The following is a 17,618-nucleotide window of genomic DNA, read 5'->3' as shown; positions in this document are numbered from 1 at the left end:
GTGTATTGTGAGCTTTCAGATCACATTCCTGAGCTGCTGACAGTTTTTTTCTGCTTCAGGAGAGATTGCTAGAAACAGAGTTGCTATTACAAAATAGATGTTTTGTATTAGTAAAAAAAAGTATTTTTCACAAGCCTGATTCAATGTATGTCAGTCTTACTTCTTAAATTGGGCTAATCCACTATGCCTTTCCATTTTTATCTGCCTTGTTACTAAGCAATCTGCTGTAGACTTAACTCTCAGTTGAAATGTAGCCAAAAATACTAAGGTGAAATCATTGCCTGCCACCTTTAGTAATAAAATCATGTAATCTCTCTGAAATAAATTGTTTGACAGTGTAGAGGTTCTTTTACTTCTGCAGCTGCAAGGATCTTCTTCCAGGTGATTTACCATGACTGATTTGCTTTTCTAATAAAAGTAGATTATCTCAAGAGGGACATCTCAAAATCAAGATTTGTGTCTCTAGCCCAAGGAACACCCAGCCAAAATCACCCCTTTGTAAGTGGAAAAAATTCAAAAACTTCTTCAGACCAAATCTGGGTTGTACTGTTACAATGAACTTGTGGCTGAGGTACACTGGAAAATGAAAAATGATGCTGGTAAATGGGGGGGGGGAAACCAAACCCCAAAAAAATGCCAACAAACCATGGCCAGCCCTTCTTCTGCCCCATTCTCTCCACTTAAGAAACCCCACAAGCAATGAAAAACCTTTTCAACAAACCCTGTTTTCAACAAACTTTTGTTGAATGAGACTGATGAATAGACAGTGATAAAAATAAAATGTATCATCCTTGATTGATCCTGGATTATACTTTGGGTCTTTACAGAAATAGTAGAAACTGGTTCTTTATTGTTTAAATGCTTAAAAAAGGCAAACAATAAAAAAAAAAGAAGGAAATGAGATTGGCTGCAGCTGGAAAATCAGACATGGATGGGTTTTGCCAGTAAGGCCTGAAATTTTATCTGGAACCTTTATATTGATAGGATGTGGTATTAAAAGAAAAAAAAAAGGCAGAGAAATATCATAAGGGTGATTAAAGTTAGTCTATAAATTATAAAATCCAGATTTTCATATAGGCTGATGTACTAAAAATTCCAAGTTATATCAAATGATACATAACTGATCTCTTTATCTACTTCATTGAAAATAAATAGCTGCTAAAACTGTAGAGAAAAAATACAATAGCTTAGATAGCAAAATGCTTTACAGAAACTTTAATATTTTGAAATTCTGAGCAATTCAGTATTTCTCAGACTAGGATGATGTATTTATATGAGCAGGAATTGAATTTGATTCCCTTTTTCATTTCCAGAATCTCATGTTTGTTTGATACATTGAATTTGCATTAAGAGATACCTAAAATTTAATACTTGACATTTAATAAAAACTTCAATAAAAACAAAAGAAAAAAAAATTGCAACTTTATAGACTTGGAAAATATTTTCTAAAGATTTTATCTGTATAAATTCCTTTAAATGGAGGTCCACCTTGGAATGGATGAGATGCTGACCAAGGGCTTAAGGGTCAGGATTAACGTGAGACAGGGACAGGTGACATTAAAGTGGGCGACTGCTACAGGCCACCCCACCAGGGAAAGCAAGTGAATGAGGACTTCAGTAGACAGACAGGAGCAGCCTCACCTGCCTAAGCCCTGGTCCTCATGAGGGCCTTCACCTGCCCTGCTGGTGGGGGACATCATGGACAGCACAGCAGGGCCACCAGCATTGCAGGGTGTCCCTGGAATGTGCTCATGAGAAATTCATCCTCCAAGTGATAGAGGAGCCAAGCAAGGGGACCTGCAAGGCAGCTGGAGAGAGACACTTTCTGCAAGTGCATGTAGTGATGGGATAAGGGAGAGAATGGTTTTAAACAGACCATGAGTAGATTTAGGTTATATATCAGGAAGAAATTCTTTACTATGAAGGTGATGAGTTGCTAGCGCAGCTTTCCCAGAGACGTTGTGGATGCCCCAACCCTGGAAGTATTCAAGGCCAGCTTGGAAGGGGCTTTGGGAAAAGTAGATTTATTTGCTCATGGCAGGAGAGTGTGAACTAGATGATCTCCAAGGGCCTTTCCAACCCTCATACATGGAGTCATACTGTGAGTGGTTTTTTAAAAAAGTTTTTATGTTTTTTTCTGGAATAGAAAGCATCTAGGCTGGAAGGAAAAATCTATAAAAGAATAGGACAAACAGGTAAGTGAAAGTATCAGCCTTTATTAAAGAACTTTCATGTCACAGCAGTAGGATATAGAAACAAAATTCCAACTGTAAATTTGTGTGTTAACTGTCAAATGGGACAGCCAGTAAAACAAGAGAAGTCACACTTCTGAAAGTGGAGATTATAGTTAAAGATTCAGATTTCTTAAACTTCAGATTTCATTAGAGACATACATACTTACGTGGAGAACAGTCTTTTCTCTGGGAGGTTCAACCATCAGAAGTTAATCTTTTGAAAACAGTATTTAAAATGTTGTAACTAGAATTGCAACTAAAATAATATGGAATCATTTTGGCACGGCAATTCTTTTCCAGAAAAATGGGTCTATATCATATGCAGGCAGAAATGCATAGGAGCCAAACAGAGGAGCTGGCTTAGTTGGCCTTGTGGAGCAGAAACCAACTCTGTAAAGAAACCAACAGAGAGAAGGGTCTGGGGGGTTGAGGCAATTAATAATGCTCTTATGGGCTTTGGAGTTGCTGGAAACATTAATCAAATAGTGTAGAAGTTTGAGATGAGCTGTGTCAGTTGCAAGTGGGAGATCAAGCGACTCAGATTTACCAAGTGGAATCCATTAAAGCATATGGTTTCAGTGGAGTAGAAGAGAAGGATGGTAATAATTCAAGAGATAGGTGGGTTTAGAGTATTTTTATGCTCTTTGGAGGCTACTGTTTAGGCATTTATTTCTAAAAAAATGGAAAAGAAGCTTTTAATAGAGGGAGAGAATGGTTAAAGATGACATGAAGTGAAAGAACATCGACCTAGAAACAGATTTTGAGAGTTTATAGTAACAATCTATGATAAGAATGGGGTTAAAGAAGTTGAGATGGAAACAAACAAATGGCAAATGAGAACTGGCTCAGATCTTGGCCCAGTGAAAGCTGCAAATAAAGTGAAAATTGCTAGAAAAAAATGTAGTTATTCAACTTAAATTTTTTAGAACATGCAATTAAATTTATTAATGAAATGGAAAAAATGTGTTTTGCTTCTAAAAATATATTCTTACACAGTGTTCATGCAGGTCACATTTGCACATTTAGAAAGAAGCTGAAATACTGTGAAATTTAGGTTTCAGACACTGTAACAGCAATTTAGACCAGCAATGCTGTAGTGCTATAAACTAGTCATGTTGGCCTGGAGAAAAAGAGAAACTTCATTCTTTTTTTTGTCAGATTTCAATGAGGAAAAATGTCTGTACCGTTAAAGAATTTTCTTCCAAGTCTCATGTTTTGGGTTTGTTTTTTTTTTTAATCTGTAATTTCTGCAAACTCACAATGAAATAGTATAAATGTGAGCCAACTGCTATGTGGATATTTCCTTGAAAACAAATTCAGACATATGACTGAGTATCAGAGGTAAGTCCTCTGCATCACAGCAATGTGTCAATGACAGCAAAAAATAGTAACATCTTAGGCCACCATGGACTTACTGGAAAAGAAAAATAAGCGCTGGTGTAGCAAAATTTGTCACTCTGGGTCTTCGTTCAAAACATAACATATGAAAACTTGGCTTTGTGTTGTCCTGGTATTAATCCATATGTGTTTGTCACAGAACAATGAAAATTTTTGCATGTTTTAGAAATCAAGTACTAACAGCACAAAGGGGAAAGATTTAGGCTCAGTTCTGTGTGCCTCTACACAAGATATATCTCTTTAAATTCAAGAAGAGATATGTGATCTAGTGAAAAAGAGTCATGCTTTGGAATATTAATTCCCACTTGTGCAACACAGTGTTTCTTCCCTGTGTGAAAACTAGTATGCATGTGGAATTTCAGAAATATTTTTGTCACTGATAGCACATGGAGCCTTGTATTTTGGACTGTTTAATAAATTAAATCTAGCTCTTGCAGTTCAAATGAATATTAGCATACATTTTTAGGTGAGCGAAAAAGCAGAGAGCTGTACAGACCATATGCTAATAAGAAAACTGAGAGTGCCTGAGTGTTTCACCTACTTGTAACCAACTATATAGAATGTTTTTTTCTTTTTATTTGCTTTCTCTTGTTTTTCCTTTTTTTTTTCCTTCCTCCTTCACCACAGATGACAAAGAATTGTTTAAATGTCTATGAAACTTCGATGGGATAACCCAGTATGGACTGTCTAGGTCTGTGCATGTTGCTTTTAGTACTTTTATAATTTTTCATGTAATTGAAACTAATGAACATGCCCTTTAGATGCTATTTTAGCTCACATACAACTTTATAAATATTTCAACTTAGATATAATTGGATGAATTGAACTTGTTTAATTAGCTATGCAATCAGCTGGCATGGCTTAGGAAGTCATATTACATTAAAAATACAGTGATAATGCATACTAATAAGGAATAAGCAAATTGTTTTAACAAAAAATTCCACAATTTTAGAACCCATTTGTGTCTTGTTACAAGGTTTTACAGCTTTGCCATTACTTCTATTTTACTACTGCCATTATTCAGAAATTTGCATGCCAGATGAAAATCAGTGAAGAGCTTTGCTAGCTGAGTTTTGAACCAATGTAGTCAGCTATTTTTAAGATGGTTGTGTAGGAGAATGAAATTATTTCGTTCACCTTTAAAAATGGGTGAATGTCTGTTGTTTGACTGTTAATTTTCAAATTTGTAGTAGGAACTTGAAAATGTAAAGTTTGTTTTATCCGAGGAATATTTATTTTTCTGTCTCTCAAGAAAATTTTTTCAAATTGCAAAATACTGAATGCCAGCAGTGGGGTGCACCAAGGATTTTGCATAGACACAGTGTTGAGTCACATTCTGTGCATCTCTAGCTAAGGTGGGATAAATGTGATGGAGAAGTTTGAAACAAGGAGCCTGATGAAGTGCTGAGGTTTGGACTATACAGGCAAGAGCTCTGAATAAGAGCCAGAATTTGAGCATATGCTTGAATATATCAGAAAGAGATTTATGGTTTTTGTGTTAAGAATGCTTACCAGAAGTTTTTAGTAAAAGTCTGGACTGCATCAATGTTTATATTTTTGGAATAAGCCAAGGCATGATATAATATATAACATAGTTATATATTTTTACACTTTTTGTGAATAAATTTTTAAAAAGCAATATTTTTTTGATTTTAAATATCTTTTTACACAATTTATTGTATTCAAGGAATATTAAAATACTGATTTGGACTTAAGGAAATATATTACATTTGTTACACAAATACTAAAAGCATTATTATGAATTATTCTCAATTTACTAGAAATAGTGTATTTCGAGTAGGGACTTACCATTAGTTAAGCTTTGTGTTCTTACTTGAGGATATAAAATAGTAGTTAGCCTGTTTGCCATATGTATAGCATAAGATAGTGAACTATATATTTCCGAACTGAGTAGGTGTCTAAAAATTCAGACAGCTGATTTTAAAAGCAGATAAGTTCTTTGAAGGATTTGCAGAAGCTCCTAAGCATCATATGTGTCTAATAGCCTCTAAGTAGGAAAGCAAAGATAAGTAGGTGCCTAATTTAAATAATCCCCGTAGGCATCTATTGGCATATTTCTGTGATTAAATGTGTGTTCCAGGGTGCCCAAAAAAAGATTGACTATCTAGTTGACCTGATTTCAGTGATTTCAAGCTTTAAATTTTATACTATTGCACTGCAGAGCATTAAACAGACGTTAGTTAAGGTGGATGGGAAGAAAACTGTGCATACAGGTTTTCATTTTGTCATGAAAATAGCGTTCTCTAGTTCATAGTTTCATGAAAAAATGTATCATCAGTGCTCTTTCAATGACAAAATATTTTCTTTTCTCAGGATCTTGGTTCAATAGACACATTTCCTGTTTTTTTCTGATCAAAATGCTAGTTGCATGTCTTTATGGTTGATATATTCAACAGTTCTTTTCATTTTAAATAGCAGTACTTGTTTACTGAAAAGCTTTTTATCCAAATTCCTATTTTTTAGGTGAGTAATACACATGCTTAGCAGGTTACTGATGAGGCAAAAAGGCATTTGTAGATCTGGGTGATGCTTCATGGATAGATTTGCACATTAATTTTTCCATTCTTAAACTTGAATTGGTTGAAAATGTGGTTTCTTGGCATTATGCCTAACTGCATTTGGCTTGAAATTCTATACCTTCTTGGCTGCTTTTTGTAAAGAAAAACCAAATTACATACAATTTTCCAAATTAGGTTTACCATATCATTAACTTTGGCCATATTTTCACCTTCATTTTAAGCCAGCCTAAAGTTTTTGAATGAAGCAGTCCTTTGCTTCTCTGCCATGTTCTGTATCAGCTAATGGTCTGGGTTGAACTGGACCTGGAACGCACCTGATCAACACTCACCCTACCCACCTTGCTAATGTGTTTGGTGACAGGAACCACCAACTGAGTTTAAAAAGATACTTTCTTTACATATTTGACTTAGATTCAAATCTGAGGGCATAATTTCACATAACATTTTGCACCAAATACAGTAGAGGCAAATTTTGTGCTGGGGAATGGATGTAAGCTTTGTGAAATAGGAATAAAGTCTGAAAATGGGGAAGGTGGTTAAGAAAACAGCATGAAGATAAGTTGAAAGCACATAGTACTGAGTAATCAGATATTTTCTGTTCAGCTGTCAGAGATACCAGCTTCTAACAAGAGAGAGAAAACATCTGTATTGATGCATGAATGTGGAGCTCTGTGGGAAGGATTTCTACCTGTGAAGCATACAATGATATTAGGAAAAATATATCTGTGTGGTACTCTAGCAATGAGCTCTTTTCTCAGAGATCCCCTTGATTGCATCATACAGGATTCATCATTCATCTGACCATGAATTGTTGATCATCCAGAAAATATACAGGAAAGAAAGAGCTGTGAGCATGTTTTGGTGGGAACATATAGGCTTAAATAGATATTCCAAATAAACCCAGCAATTCTATTTGTAGCTTATGAACTGATAATTATCAGGGGGAATCTGAATTTAATTATTTTTGTATTTTTCCTTGGAATTGGATAGCATGTCCTGTTTGATTTTCAATTGTACAAAACCACCAGAGACTTCTACAGAGCTGTCGTTGAGATAAGGTATACTTAAAGGGGATGGTTACTTTCCAAAGATGAGACACACTACAGTTGCATAAATATTAATTATTAGTTTTCTAAAAAGCAATTTACTAAATGCTCAGTATTAAATATGATGGTGTTCTAGAAAGTATTTCTGTAAGTATCAGCACCTCAGCAGATGAAAATATCTGAAAGACTCTTAACACTGAATTCACACTTTGTCCAATATTACAGATATGCTCCTGTTTAGAGAAGGATGTGTTGATGCATCTGGCCAGACTTCAGTCTTTCAGTTTGAAGGGCTTGAGTGTTCACTGGACATCTAGATGAATATCCTGGCAGCTAATTTCTGCTGACTTGTGTGCTGTAGGGATGTATCAGATCTGCTTCCAGCTGCCCAGGATGTATACGGATGGAAAAGAGGGATTGGAGGGGAGTGTCTGCAGATTGTACCTCAAGGCTTCTGTTCGTGAGCTTCTGTTCTTCACTTGCCAGAGAAGTTAAGGCCGTCCTCATTACTTAGTTTGAGTTAGTTTTGTTTAAAAGCCACTAGACATTCCTGGCAAGACAGTACTGTTGTGGAAAAATGTTATCTAGCACTGAGGTTGAAGCATTCTCAAAAAGGAATGCGAGAATTAAGTCTGTGAGAAAAAGCAAATTGATAAAATTATTGGAAATGCCAGAGTCCGTGCTGCACAAGGACTTTATCTTTCTTTTTGGGTAGACTTACAATGCAGTTCTCATTCTGTTGCTTTCTTCCAGAGGACTCTTTACTTACTTAGCACCCAGAACGGACATTCCTCCCTTGTATCTTATTGGGAAATTGTTGTCAGTACACTCTTATGTCTTTTATTATATGGTAGCCAGACAGTTAAACTAAACTTCGCATCTAATTTAATATGTCTTTATTCCCTGTACATTTTGAGAAGTCTGCAAATAGCAACTAATTTACAGGTGTCTCACACACTGTCCCTCTGTGTGATATGTCTTTTTACAGATAGATGATGGTTCTGCAGATGAAAGCAAATAAATTATATGTGAGATGTGGATATCCAATTTAAGGATTTTTTGTTCATATTTCACATTGCAAAGCATTTATATATTCAACTAATTTTTGTTTTAGTTTATCTAAAAATACTTACCATGCTCCCAGATCATATATCAGGTTTTCAAGAGCTCAGGAGAGCACAAATACACTCAGTACCAAACAGAATTTTACTGAAATTATCTAGGATCAATAGACCAGTATAAGCCTTATTTTTCTTTCCCTTTTTGCCATCTCCCTAGTTCATTCATTACACAGATTTCAAACACTTCTCCAAATGAACAAGATTTATGCAAGCAATAATCTTTTGACACTGGTTCATTCCTGGAGCAGGTCTGTACTGTGCTTCCCAACTGAATAGGCTTGATGCCAATGATCCTCCCATGTTCTCCAAGGCAAGATAAGCTACACAGGTGGAATTCCTGATGGATTTATCTAATCCTGGTTGTGAAGACCATTATTAAGATTCAAAAAGCTTCTCCAATGATTTCTTTTAAGATGTCACTACCCTTCTTAAAAAGTCTGCCTAGTATCTAATTTATTACTTCTCTGCAGGAGTTCAAGACAATTATTTCTTGTAACATTCATTGTGGTATTCTTTTCAGGTACCTTTCAGATGTCTTTTGACTATTTGACAGCTGTTTTGTGAATAGTCTTTTCTTAAGACCCAGTCCTTCAGTCTCTTTTTGGTGACTATTTTCTAGATTTCTCATTATTCCTGTTACTCCTTTTTTGTTTAATTCCTGTCTTGTTTGAAACCTTGTTGCAAGCTGTACAGTGCTGCCAGAGCTATGTGAAATTATCTTAGATGTTTTGTAGGTTGCACTAACATTTATATATCCTGGTATGATGTTTTTAAAAACTGTTCAATTGTTCTTAATGATCACTAGATCATCCATTCTATTTTTCCTTTAGAATGGATGTCTAGCCAGTTGCTCCAGCTTGTTGTTAATATCTTGATTCTTTTGTCTGTGTAACAGTAGAACATAGGAGTTTTCTGTATTGAATTACATTATATTTCAGCCTATTTTAATATTTTGACTATTTTTTGTGTATTTCTATCTTCTAAAACTGTTCCATGTTTAATAGGATATCCTTTAGCTCACCTTCCAACCCTCTAGAATCACAGAATAACCTGAGTTGGAAGGAACCCACAAGAATCTTCGTGTCCAGCTCCTGGCCTACACAAGACAGCCCCAAGAATCACATGTGCCTGAGAGACTTGAACTCTGCCAAGCTTGGTGCTGTGACCATGTCTCTGGGGAGCTGTTCCAGTGCCCAGCCACCCTTTGGGTGAAGAACCTTGTCCTAATATCCAACCTAAACCTGCCCTGACACAGCATCAGACCATTCCCTCGGGTCCTGTCACTGATCACCACAGAGGAGAGATCAGTGCCTGCACATCCTTTTTCCCTCACAAGGAAGCTGCAGACTGCAGTGAGGTCTCCCCTCAGTCTCCTCTCCTCCAGGCTGAATGGACCAAGTGACCTCAGCCACTCCTCACACGGCTTCCCCTCAAGGCCCTTCACCATCTTTGTGGCTCTCCTTTGGAGGCTCTCTAATGGCTTTAGACCTTTTTTATGTTGTGGCACCCAAACCTGTCCCCAGCACTCAAGGTGAGGCCCCCCCAGAGCAGAGCAGAGCAGGACAATCCCCTCCTCCTTGCCTGGCCGGCAATGCTGTGCCTGATGCACCCCAGGGCATGGTTGCCTATGTGGCTCCCAGGGCACAATGACTCAAATTCAACTTGCCATTAATCAGGACCCCAGTTTACTTTCCATGGCACTGTTTTCCAGCATCTCATTCCCCAGTTCAGCTCTATTCATCCAGGGGTGCTCCATTCTAGGTGCAGGATCTGGTATTTTTCTTTGTTGACCTTCATATAGTTGGTGATTGCCCACCCCTATTTGTCCAGGTCTCTCTGCAGGACCTCCCTGCCTTGGGGGGAATCAACACCTCCTCACAACTGAATATCATTGGCAAACTTGATTCATGTACTTTTGAGTCCTGCATCCAAGTTGTTTATGAGGACTTTGAAGATCCCTGGCCATACAGTGGAGCTGTGTAGAACCCCAGTAGTGTCTGGTTACCAGCCTGATGTTCCCCTAATAAAATCCCCTAATGTTATCCCATTTACCCTACAGAGCTTTGTGTCCAGCCCATGAGCCAGGTGCTCACACTTTGCTTGATGGGTTTATCCTGCTGTCTGCTGGACATTTTCTCCACAAGGGCACTGTGAGAGGCAGCATGGAAAGCATTACTGAAATCCAGAAAGATTTTATCAACTGGCCCCCCTTGGTCAGCTAGGGGGGTAACTTTGGCATAAAAGGAAATTGTCAAGTTGGACTCATCCTCATTAAGCTGTCCTGACTGTGACCAGTGGTTGCATTGTCCTTCATGTGTCTTTCTCTAACTCCCAGAATAATCTTCTCCATAATTTTACGAGGCATGGAAGTGCAACTGGGTCACTATTTGCCAGCTTCCTGTTAATTCTCCAGATTCCCAAGACCATTGAAAAGTCATGGAAAGAGATGAGATTAGGAAATCAAGTTGACTACTGCCCTGGCATGAATCCCCTCACACCACCTCTCCTTTTTGACCACTATTTCTCATTGTGTCCTCATAGCCTGCATATCAGTGATTTTTTTTCTGTGAAGTTTTTCAGGTATGTTGCTTGCTCTTCTACCAGTTTAAGAGTAACATTGAAGGAAATTTGACCCACCTTTATTTAACTGAGCTATCTTTACAATATCCTAGTGCACTGTTAATTTGGGGAATGATGACAAGAGGTTTGAACCAGAGTTCTGTTCCTGGTGTCGTTAGCAGTTAATAGGAAATTGTCACAACTGCCTTGATTCATTTTCAGCTTATGCAAGCACCATTATGTTACTTTGTTTCTGAAAACAATGAATATATCTCTGCTACCTACCTGTCTTTAAAAGGAGTTCAGTGAGGGTAAAATTTTATCATACCTGTGAATGGGAGTACTGATTTGGAAGTGTTGTGTGCTGACCTTGCACTCAGTATCTCATGTATATCTGCCTGTGCCAGGTGTTGAGCAGTAAATTTTTAGCGTTTAAAAGGATAGTGTTATTTGCAAATAGGACTGAGTAGACAACTTCAAAGAAAAATAAACAAAAAAGACTAAACTTGCAACTCATGATGCCAGCTGAAGTACCTACGATGTATTTACTAGTCTCTTCAGCAACAGTCAAGTGAATCAAAGTTAGGAGCATTGGAGTCTGTAAAAAAATGATCTCTCTAGATTATAATAAATAATATAATAAATAATCTCTCAAGAAAGGATTAAAGAAATCCTCAGAAATTAAATGGAAGTATTACTTTTTTTTTTTTTTTCTTCCCTCATCATACTCTATTTCTCAGTAAATTAGACCTGGAATGGGTTTATATGTTAAATATTAAGTGGCAGTCTCACCAAGGGGTGTAATCAAAAGCCTAAAGTACAGCTGTCTGTAGGTTTGAATCCTTAAAATACTAAGTTTGAATAATAAAAACTCTCAGATCTTAAAACTAGAAAGACATGTCTTTTTAACAGACATGAGTATTAAATTTGAGTGGTAATCCATTCCACAAACTCCAAATACTGGTTGGAGCATTAAAATATGAATTGGGTCATGTACTTCCTGGAGAGAGGACTGGTAGGAATCATAGTAATGCAAGCACTCTCCTGTACTGCCAGGATAATTGAGATAGGAAAAGTATTCTGTGGTTTCAAAATCAGCATGGGAAGGTGTTTGCTTTATTTCCATTTTTTAGTCCTTTATGAGATATTACTGCTATATAGCTTTCAATTGGAACAGTTATGTTGGGATTTTTGGGGGGGGTTTAAAGGTTCTGTTCGTGTCATTTTCTTTTAACCATGCATTTTTGGCAAAAAGTGAGACATTCAGAACTGAAGTAGAATAATGACTTTATTGAAGTACACAAAATTTGAGGTAATTATTTCTGTCTTTTTACTACTGGCAATGGTGCAAAAATATACTGTTTTGTTACAGTCATGCCCTTTGGGTTATGCAAGATATAGAACTGCATGAGAGTGTGACAAGACCAGAAGTGTGACTGCTTAAAAAGTGGACAAAGTTCTGTAAATTCACAGTGCTTACATCTATTTACTAGTGGAAACTAGCAGTCTTTCAGGAGGCTCCTTGATTCTTTCATAGCTACAGTGCTCCCACCCTTTACATATTTTTAGGAGAGAGAGAAACTTTGACTTTAGCATTCTCTGGAAATCCTAAGAATCAAATAATGGAACTACATTACAGTGAAGTTATGTACCCCAACAAAATATGAGTCAGGGAATAAAAGAGACAAATTCTGGTGAGATTGTTCTGAAGTGTTGTGATGCACAGAAAACACTTCATATTTTTATTTGTTACTTGAAGTGTTTTTCTGATTCATATGCTTCTGTGTCCTTTACCTATTTAATGAGACATCTGGCATCTTTTGTTCAAGGATGAAGTGTTCTCCATAACAATCTTTCTTCTTTTGCTTTGGAAAAAAGCTCTTCGTAGATGCTTCTCTCCTCTTTGTTTCTTTATATTTTTCCTGATAATACATTGACAAAACATCCCAGAGAAAGATCTCTGTGCAAAAAACTTGTTTTATTGGAAGAAAAAGTAAGAGTGACAATGTTTACAATGATACTAATGTATATGTTTTTTAACTACATTATTTCTATATGCTTGAGACAACAATTTTGTTTCTCAGATATAGTTAACTTTTATGTGGTTTCTGGGTTGGAGCTGTAAGTGCACAGATCAAAACCTCACAAATGAATCTGTTTCTGTATCAGAAAAGATAGTCACTATGCAGAATTACATTAGGCACAGCTTTTTGTTTTATTCAATAATGCTTTTTTGCCATGACACTGTCTTCCTAAAGATAGAAATTCAGTGATAAATTCTATGAAAATTGACTGTTTATTGCTTCCTATCAATAATGAATATGGTTGTTTTGTTTATTTGCTCATTGAATACAAACAAAACCAATGCAGTCTGCTTCCATTTAGCACAGATATTCAAATCAGTCTCACACCACAAGTGCCTTCATGCTTGAATTGAGTCTGTGACTCTAGCCAGTCTAGGAACCAAAAGCTTTGTACCTGTCTTGAATCTAATTTTTGTTACAAAAGTAATATATACTGCAGAAGACTTTTCTTTGCACCTGTATGCAAAGATTTAAGCATTTCGTGAGAGATTGCTTCAAATTTCTTCGAAGTTTATATTTTTAATAAGATATGTTTATGTTAATGATAGTCATTCTGTCTCCCTACAGTGCAAATTAGACTATCAAGCCTGTGTCTCAGGAAAACAGATTTCAGTGAAATGTGAAGGACGTTGCCCGTGCCCTTCTGACAAATCCACAAATGCAGGCAGAAATGACAGGAGAGGTGAGTGATGGTAATTTGTGTAATATTTTTAATACTTATTTCCAGAAGGAAGGAAGATTTTGCACATGGAATATTACAGTTATCAGAAACACTCATTATTCTTGAATAAAACCAGATATATTTTCTTCAAGGTTGTTTCTCTGCCAAGGGTTTTGAAATTGTACCTATAGTAAAATACCATGGTATTTTTCAAATGAGCTATTGTAGTATGAGTTAGTGCTGTTCTTCTTTTCTTTTTTTCATTTTCTATTTAATACTCCTTGAGATGCTTCTAAGTCAAGAAATTAATTCCTTGCTTCTCAGTGTTTTCAGTTGAATATTCAAGAAAACAAGAGTGTGGTACAAAGGAAGGAAACTTAAAAGTCCATGTTGCTGGTCCTAGGAGCAAGCAGTTGAGCTGTAGAACTGTTAGTAATGGCTGGATTATGTAAGCAAGTTCATTTGAAAAGTGCTTGATAGGAGTAAATCAGCTTTCCTTTTGGACCATGAATGAGATTATGCTGCTAGAAAATGAAGTTGCTTTGCAGTGCCTCTTAGGAGGCATTTTAGGTGCAGCTGGAACAAACTGGAGAGGAAAAATGGTGGCTGAGCATATTTGTATTTCAGTGGCTCCAAGGTGATTACAGAAGGTGGAATTAAACAAAACATGATATTGTCTTTGGTGTTTCTGAATAGAGTGTGGTCATGAGGTTTTAGGCTACCATGGGCCTGAATCTGTCAAGGAAAGCATGATTGGAGGTCTGCATTTTTAAAATTTCTTTAGACTGATCTCTGTTAGATGCATTTTTTTGTTCTGTCTGTATAGTAACACTTTTGATGAGTAAAATACATTGAAAAAAACAGAAAAATTAGTTTTGACGGATAATTTTTTTTCCTGTAGTAACCTTATAACAATAAAATAAATATTGCATTCCTGCATTAATGCTGATATTTCATTATTTGAAGCACTATTCCAGATTTATTGTGCAGGATGGTCTTACTTTCCATTATAAGCTGTAGCTACTGCCAAAACTGTATTTTTTTTTCTAGTTTAAAAAACAAATTAATGTTCGTTTAACAATGAATGAAGATGACCACTATAAAGATTAAACTGTGGGCAGGCATACAAGTCAATTAAAAAACTGCTCTGAAACACTTCTTTAGGTCCCTTTTTTCATCTTTGGCAATATAATTGATTGTGTAATTAAATATTAATTGAATATATGTAATCAAATACTCCTTGTGCTGGAGCTCCTCTACAAAATGATAGTCTTGACATTTTTTAAAGCATTAATTTACAATTTCATGAAGCATCTTGAAAATAAATAGATAAATATATAATCTTCTCTCATTGTTAAATAAAATGAAAAGTACTGGAAGACCCAGCATTGTGTGGCTACTGTGGCCCCTTTGATAAGATATACAGTGAGTGTAACCTTAATGTGGCTGCAGCATCCTCTAGCAATAATTTCTGTATCTCCAGGATGGATATGGGAATATTTGCTTAACAGTGGGCATGAAGTGACATTAAGATAATGAGGCAAAAAGCATCTCTGTGAGTAGTAGGCCTACCATTCTCCAGTGTTAGTCTTTCATTATGCTATCGTTGCCCTTAGTTTTTACCAAAATAAGATCAGCCTTCTCTCTGCTGGAAGCTGTTTCATCTGATGCCATTATCTTTTGTGTGTATTCTTTTAAGCAGATTTAATTTTTCATATTCCTGTGCTAAAACACTGAAAAAAATCTAGAGATAAATCATCAAGAAGATTAATTTTTAAAAAAATCCAATTTTTGAAGAAAAAAATTAAGTTGCCAGGGAGTCAAGATTACTTGTGCCTAGTTATGTAAAAGTAAAGGAAAAAAGGTCTCATGGGTATAGGAATTAACTCTAATCCTGTCCAGACAGATTGTCAGAGCAAGCGAAACACAGGGCTTTTCCAAATTCTATGAAATTTGTTAATATATTTTCTTTACAAGGCCAAAAGCCAGGAAAATTGAGAAACACAAAAGCGAGCTGAGCATCATTAGTGAAATTTCAGCTTTTATTGTGACAATACAAAATTTCTTACAGCAGAAACTCTTCTAAGAACAGTTACAAGAATACAGTCTTTGTCTTTAAATGGAGTTCTGTAAATGGAGTTTGTTCTTGTGGTTGGACTTGATGATCTTGGAGATATTTTCCAAATTAAATGTTGCTATGGTTCCATGATTCTAAGATGTGTACACCTATGTCAGTTGCTTACAAATTTGATGGAGCCAAACAAGCAAGGTAAGGTTACTGTTCCTTTTTCAGGGATAGCATAAGTAAGAGTTTCCTAAAATACATCCCCTACCTAGGCTGTTTGGGACAATTTTTCTTCTTTTCAGATTGAAATTGCCGATTTTTTGGTGTATCTGGAGAGCATACTATGTTTATGAACTTTCCCAAAATAGTCTTGGTGTGTATCCCTATACTCCTTTGGGAAACAAAATTAAACCACTATTCAGAAAAACAGATTTTCTTCTTAGAATGTGTATGAACTTAGTAATGAAATCATAGGGTCCTTTTAGTTGGAAGTGAACTAATCTAATCCTTATCTCTGATGAATGCATGAGGCAGATGAGGGGATCCAGCCTTTTGTGAGGGCTGTCTCATTTTAATGATACCTTTAGAAACATTGAACCCAGTTGATGCTCAGGATCTCTTAGGTCAAATCCATAAATGAAAGGGCTAAGAACTTGATTTGGATCTAGAGTGTAAGTTGTTAGAAACAAAAATTACAAGCAAAAAAAAAAAAACAACCCCCACAAAAAAGAAACAAAAAAAACCCTCACAGTAAGATAAAAATCTTTACCATCTTTGATTGTAATTTAGATTGTAATTTAGATAAAGCAATGGGTATCACATAAACTATAAACTAAAATAGGTACTCCAGTAATTTTTAAAAAGAGACAGAAAACGCAAACTTAGGGTTACAAATGAGAGAGGGACATCTGCAGAGCATTAGAGGCAATATTAGAGGAACACAAAATTAGAAGTAAATGAATATGGGGAGTACAGAAGAGAGGGAGGGCTTTGGAAGTTGTGTAGATGCACAATGAGAAGATAAAGCAGAATGGATGGGAAGCAGTAGCACTTGTGACAGAGGTGTTAAAGAGACATGTGAGGAAGCATCTTGTTTTCCAAGCATAGCCATTGCCTCATGTCCTGCTTTTGATCCGATCTCCTTTTCAAGCATGTGCCAGGATTTGGGGTACCCAGGTCATACTGAGTTGCACAGCTTTGAATGAAAGGATTTCATTGAGTGAGAATCTAAAGATCTTGATTTTCCTAAGAACTCTTGAGGCTTTTTTCAGTAGTTATGCAGAACCAGAAGCTCAGAAGGATTCTGTGCACTGCACATTTTTACAAAACTGAGGAGTCTTTTGTCCCCTTGGCAGTGTCTGGTCTGGGCACAATTTTTTCTTTCAAATAGGATCATGTTCCTTTTGTTCTCAGATGTAGTGAGCCCTGTCCCTTGCTTGTCGTGCTCTTCAGTCTGATGGGTAAGAAAAAATGCAGATGATGCAAGGTATGGTCATTGAAGACCATAAATTTTGTCAGCAGATGAGTGTATGGCTGAAGCTGTTACCTATGGTTAAAGACCTTCAAAGGTATCTAAGAAGAGCATCCATTGTCAGTTACCTCAAATTTGCTCTACTCCAGAGTGCACACATTGGGAAAGTTTAATTGTTCTTAAAATTAAAAATCTTGACAGAGTGCTTTGTTTTATTTCCCCGTCAAGCTGCGCTAACATTCTGAAAGTGTGCTGTGACATGCCCAGGATCCTGGTCACCCAGACAGTCTATTTCAAAGATTTGGCTGATGTGTAGTACAGCATCCTTCTCAGTTATATCTTTGGATACCTTCATCATAGAAATAAAGGTGTGCTTCTGCCCTGACATAGAGTTAAGATTCAGCTGGGACATGCAGTCACACCCAAAAGCTCAGGGCCA

General features: G+C 36.5%; 1 protein-coding gene across 4 annotated transcripts in view; it reads left to right on the top strand.

Annotated features, from left to right (window-relative positions):
- Positions 1–17,618, top strand: part of SPOCK3 (SPARC (osteonectin), cwcv and kazal like domains proteoglycan 3) — a 166,459-nt gene that overhangs the window by 104,814 nt on the left and 44,027 nt on the right. For all 4 annotated transcript variants that reach the window (XM_071432017.1, XM_071432018.1, XM_071432015.1 and 1 more), the window contains one exon: positions 13,550–13,664. In XM_071432017.1, coding sequence (XP_071288118.1) covers positions 13,550–13,664 — 115 coding nt within the window. The remainder of the gene's footprint in view (positions 1–13,549; positions 13,665–17,618) is intronic.

This window comes from Agelaius tricolor, unplaced genomic scaffold (genome assembly GCF_023055355.1).
Source record: "Agelaius tricolor isolate 1412-34295 unplaced genomic scaffold, bAgeTri1.0.p SCAF_8, whole genome shotgun sequence".
NCBI classification, from domain to species: domain Eukaryota; kingdom Metazoa; phylum Chordata; class Aves; order Passeriformes; family Icteridae; genus Agelaius; species Agelaius tricolor.
The sequence above is the reverse complement of the archived record's forward strand: the minus strand, read 5'-3'. Positions and strand labels throughout refer to the sequence as shown.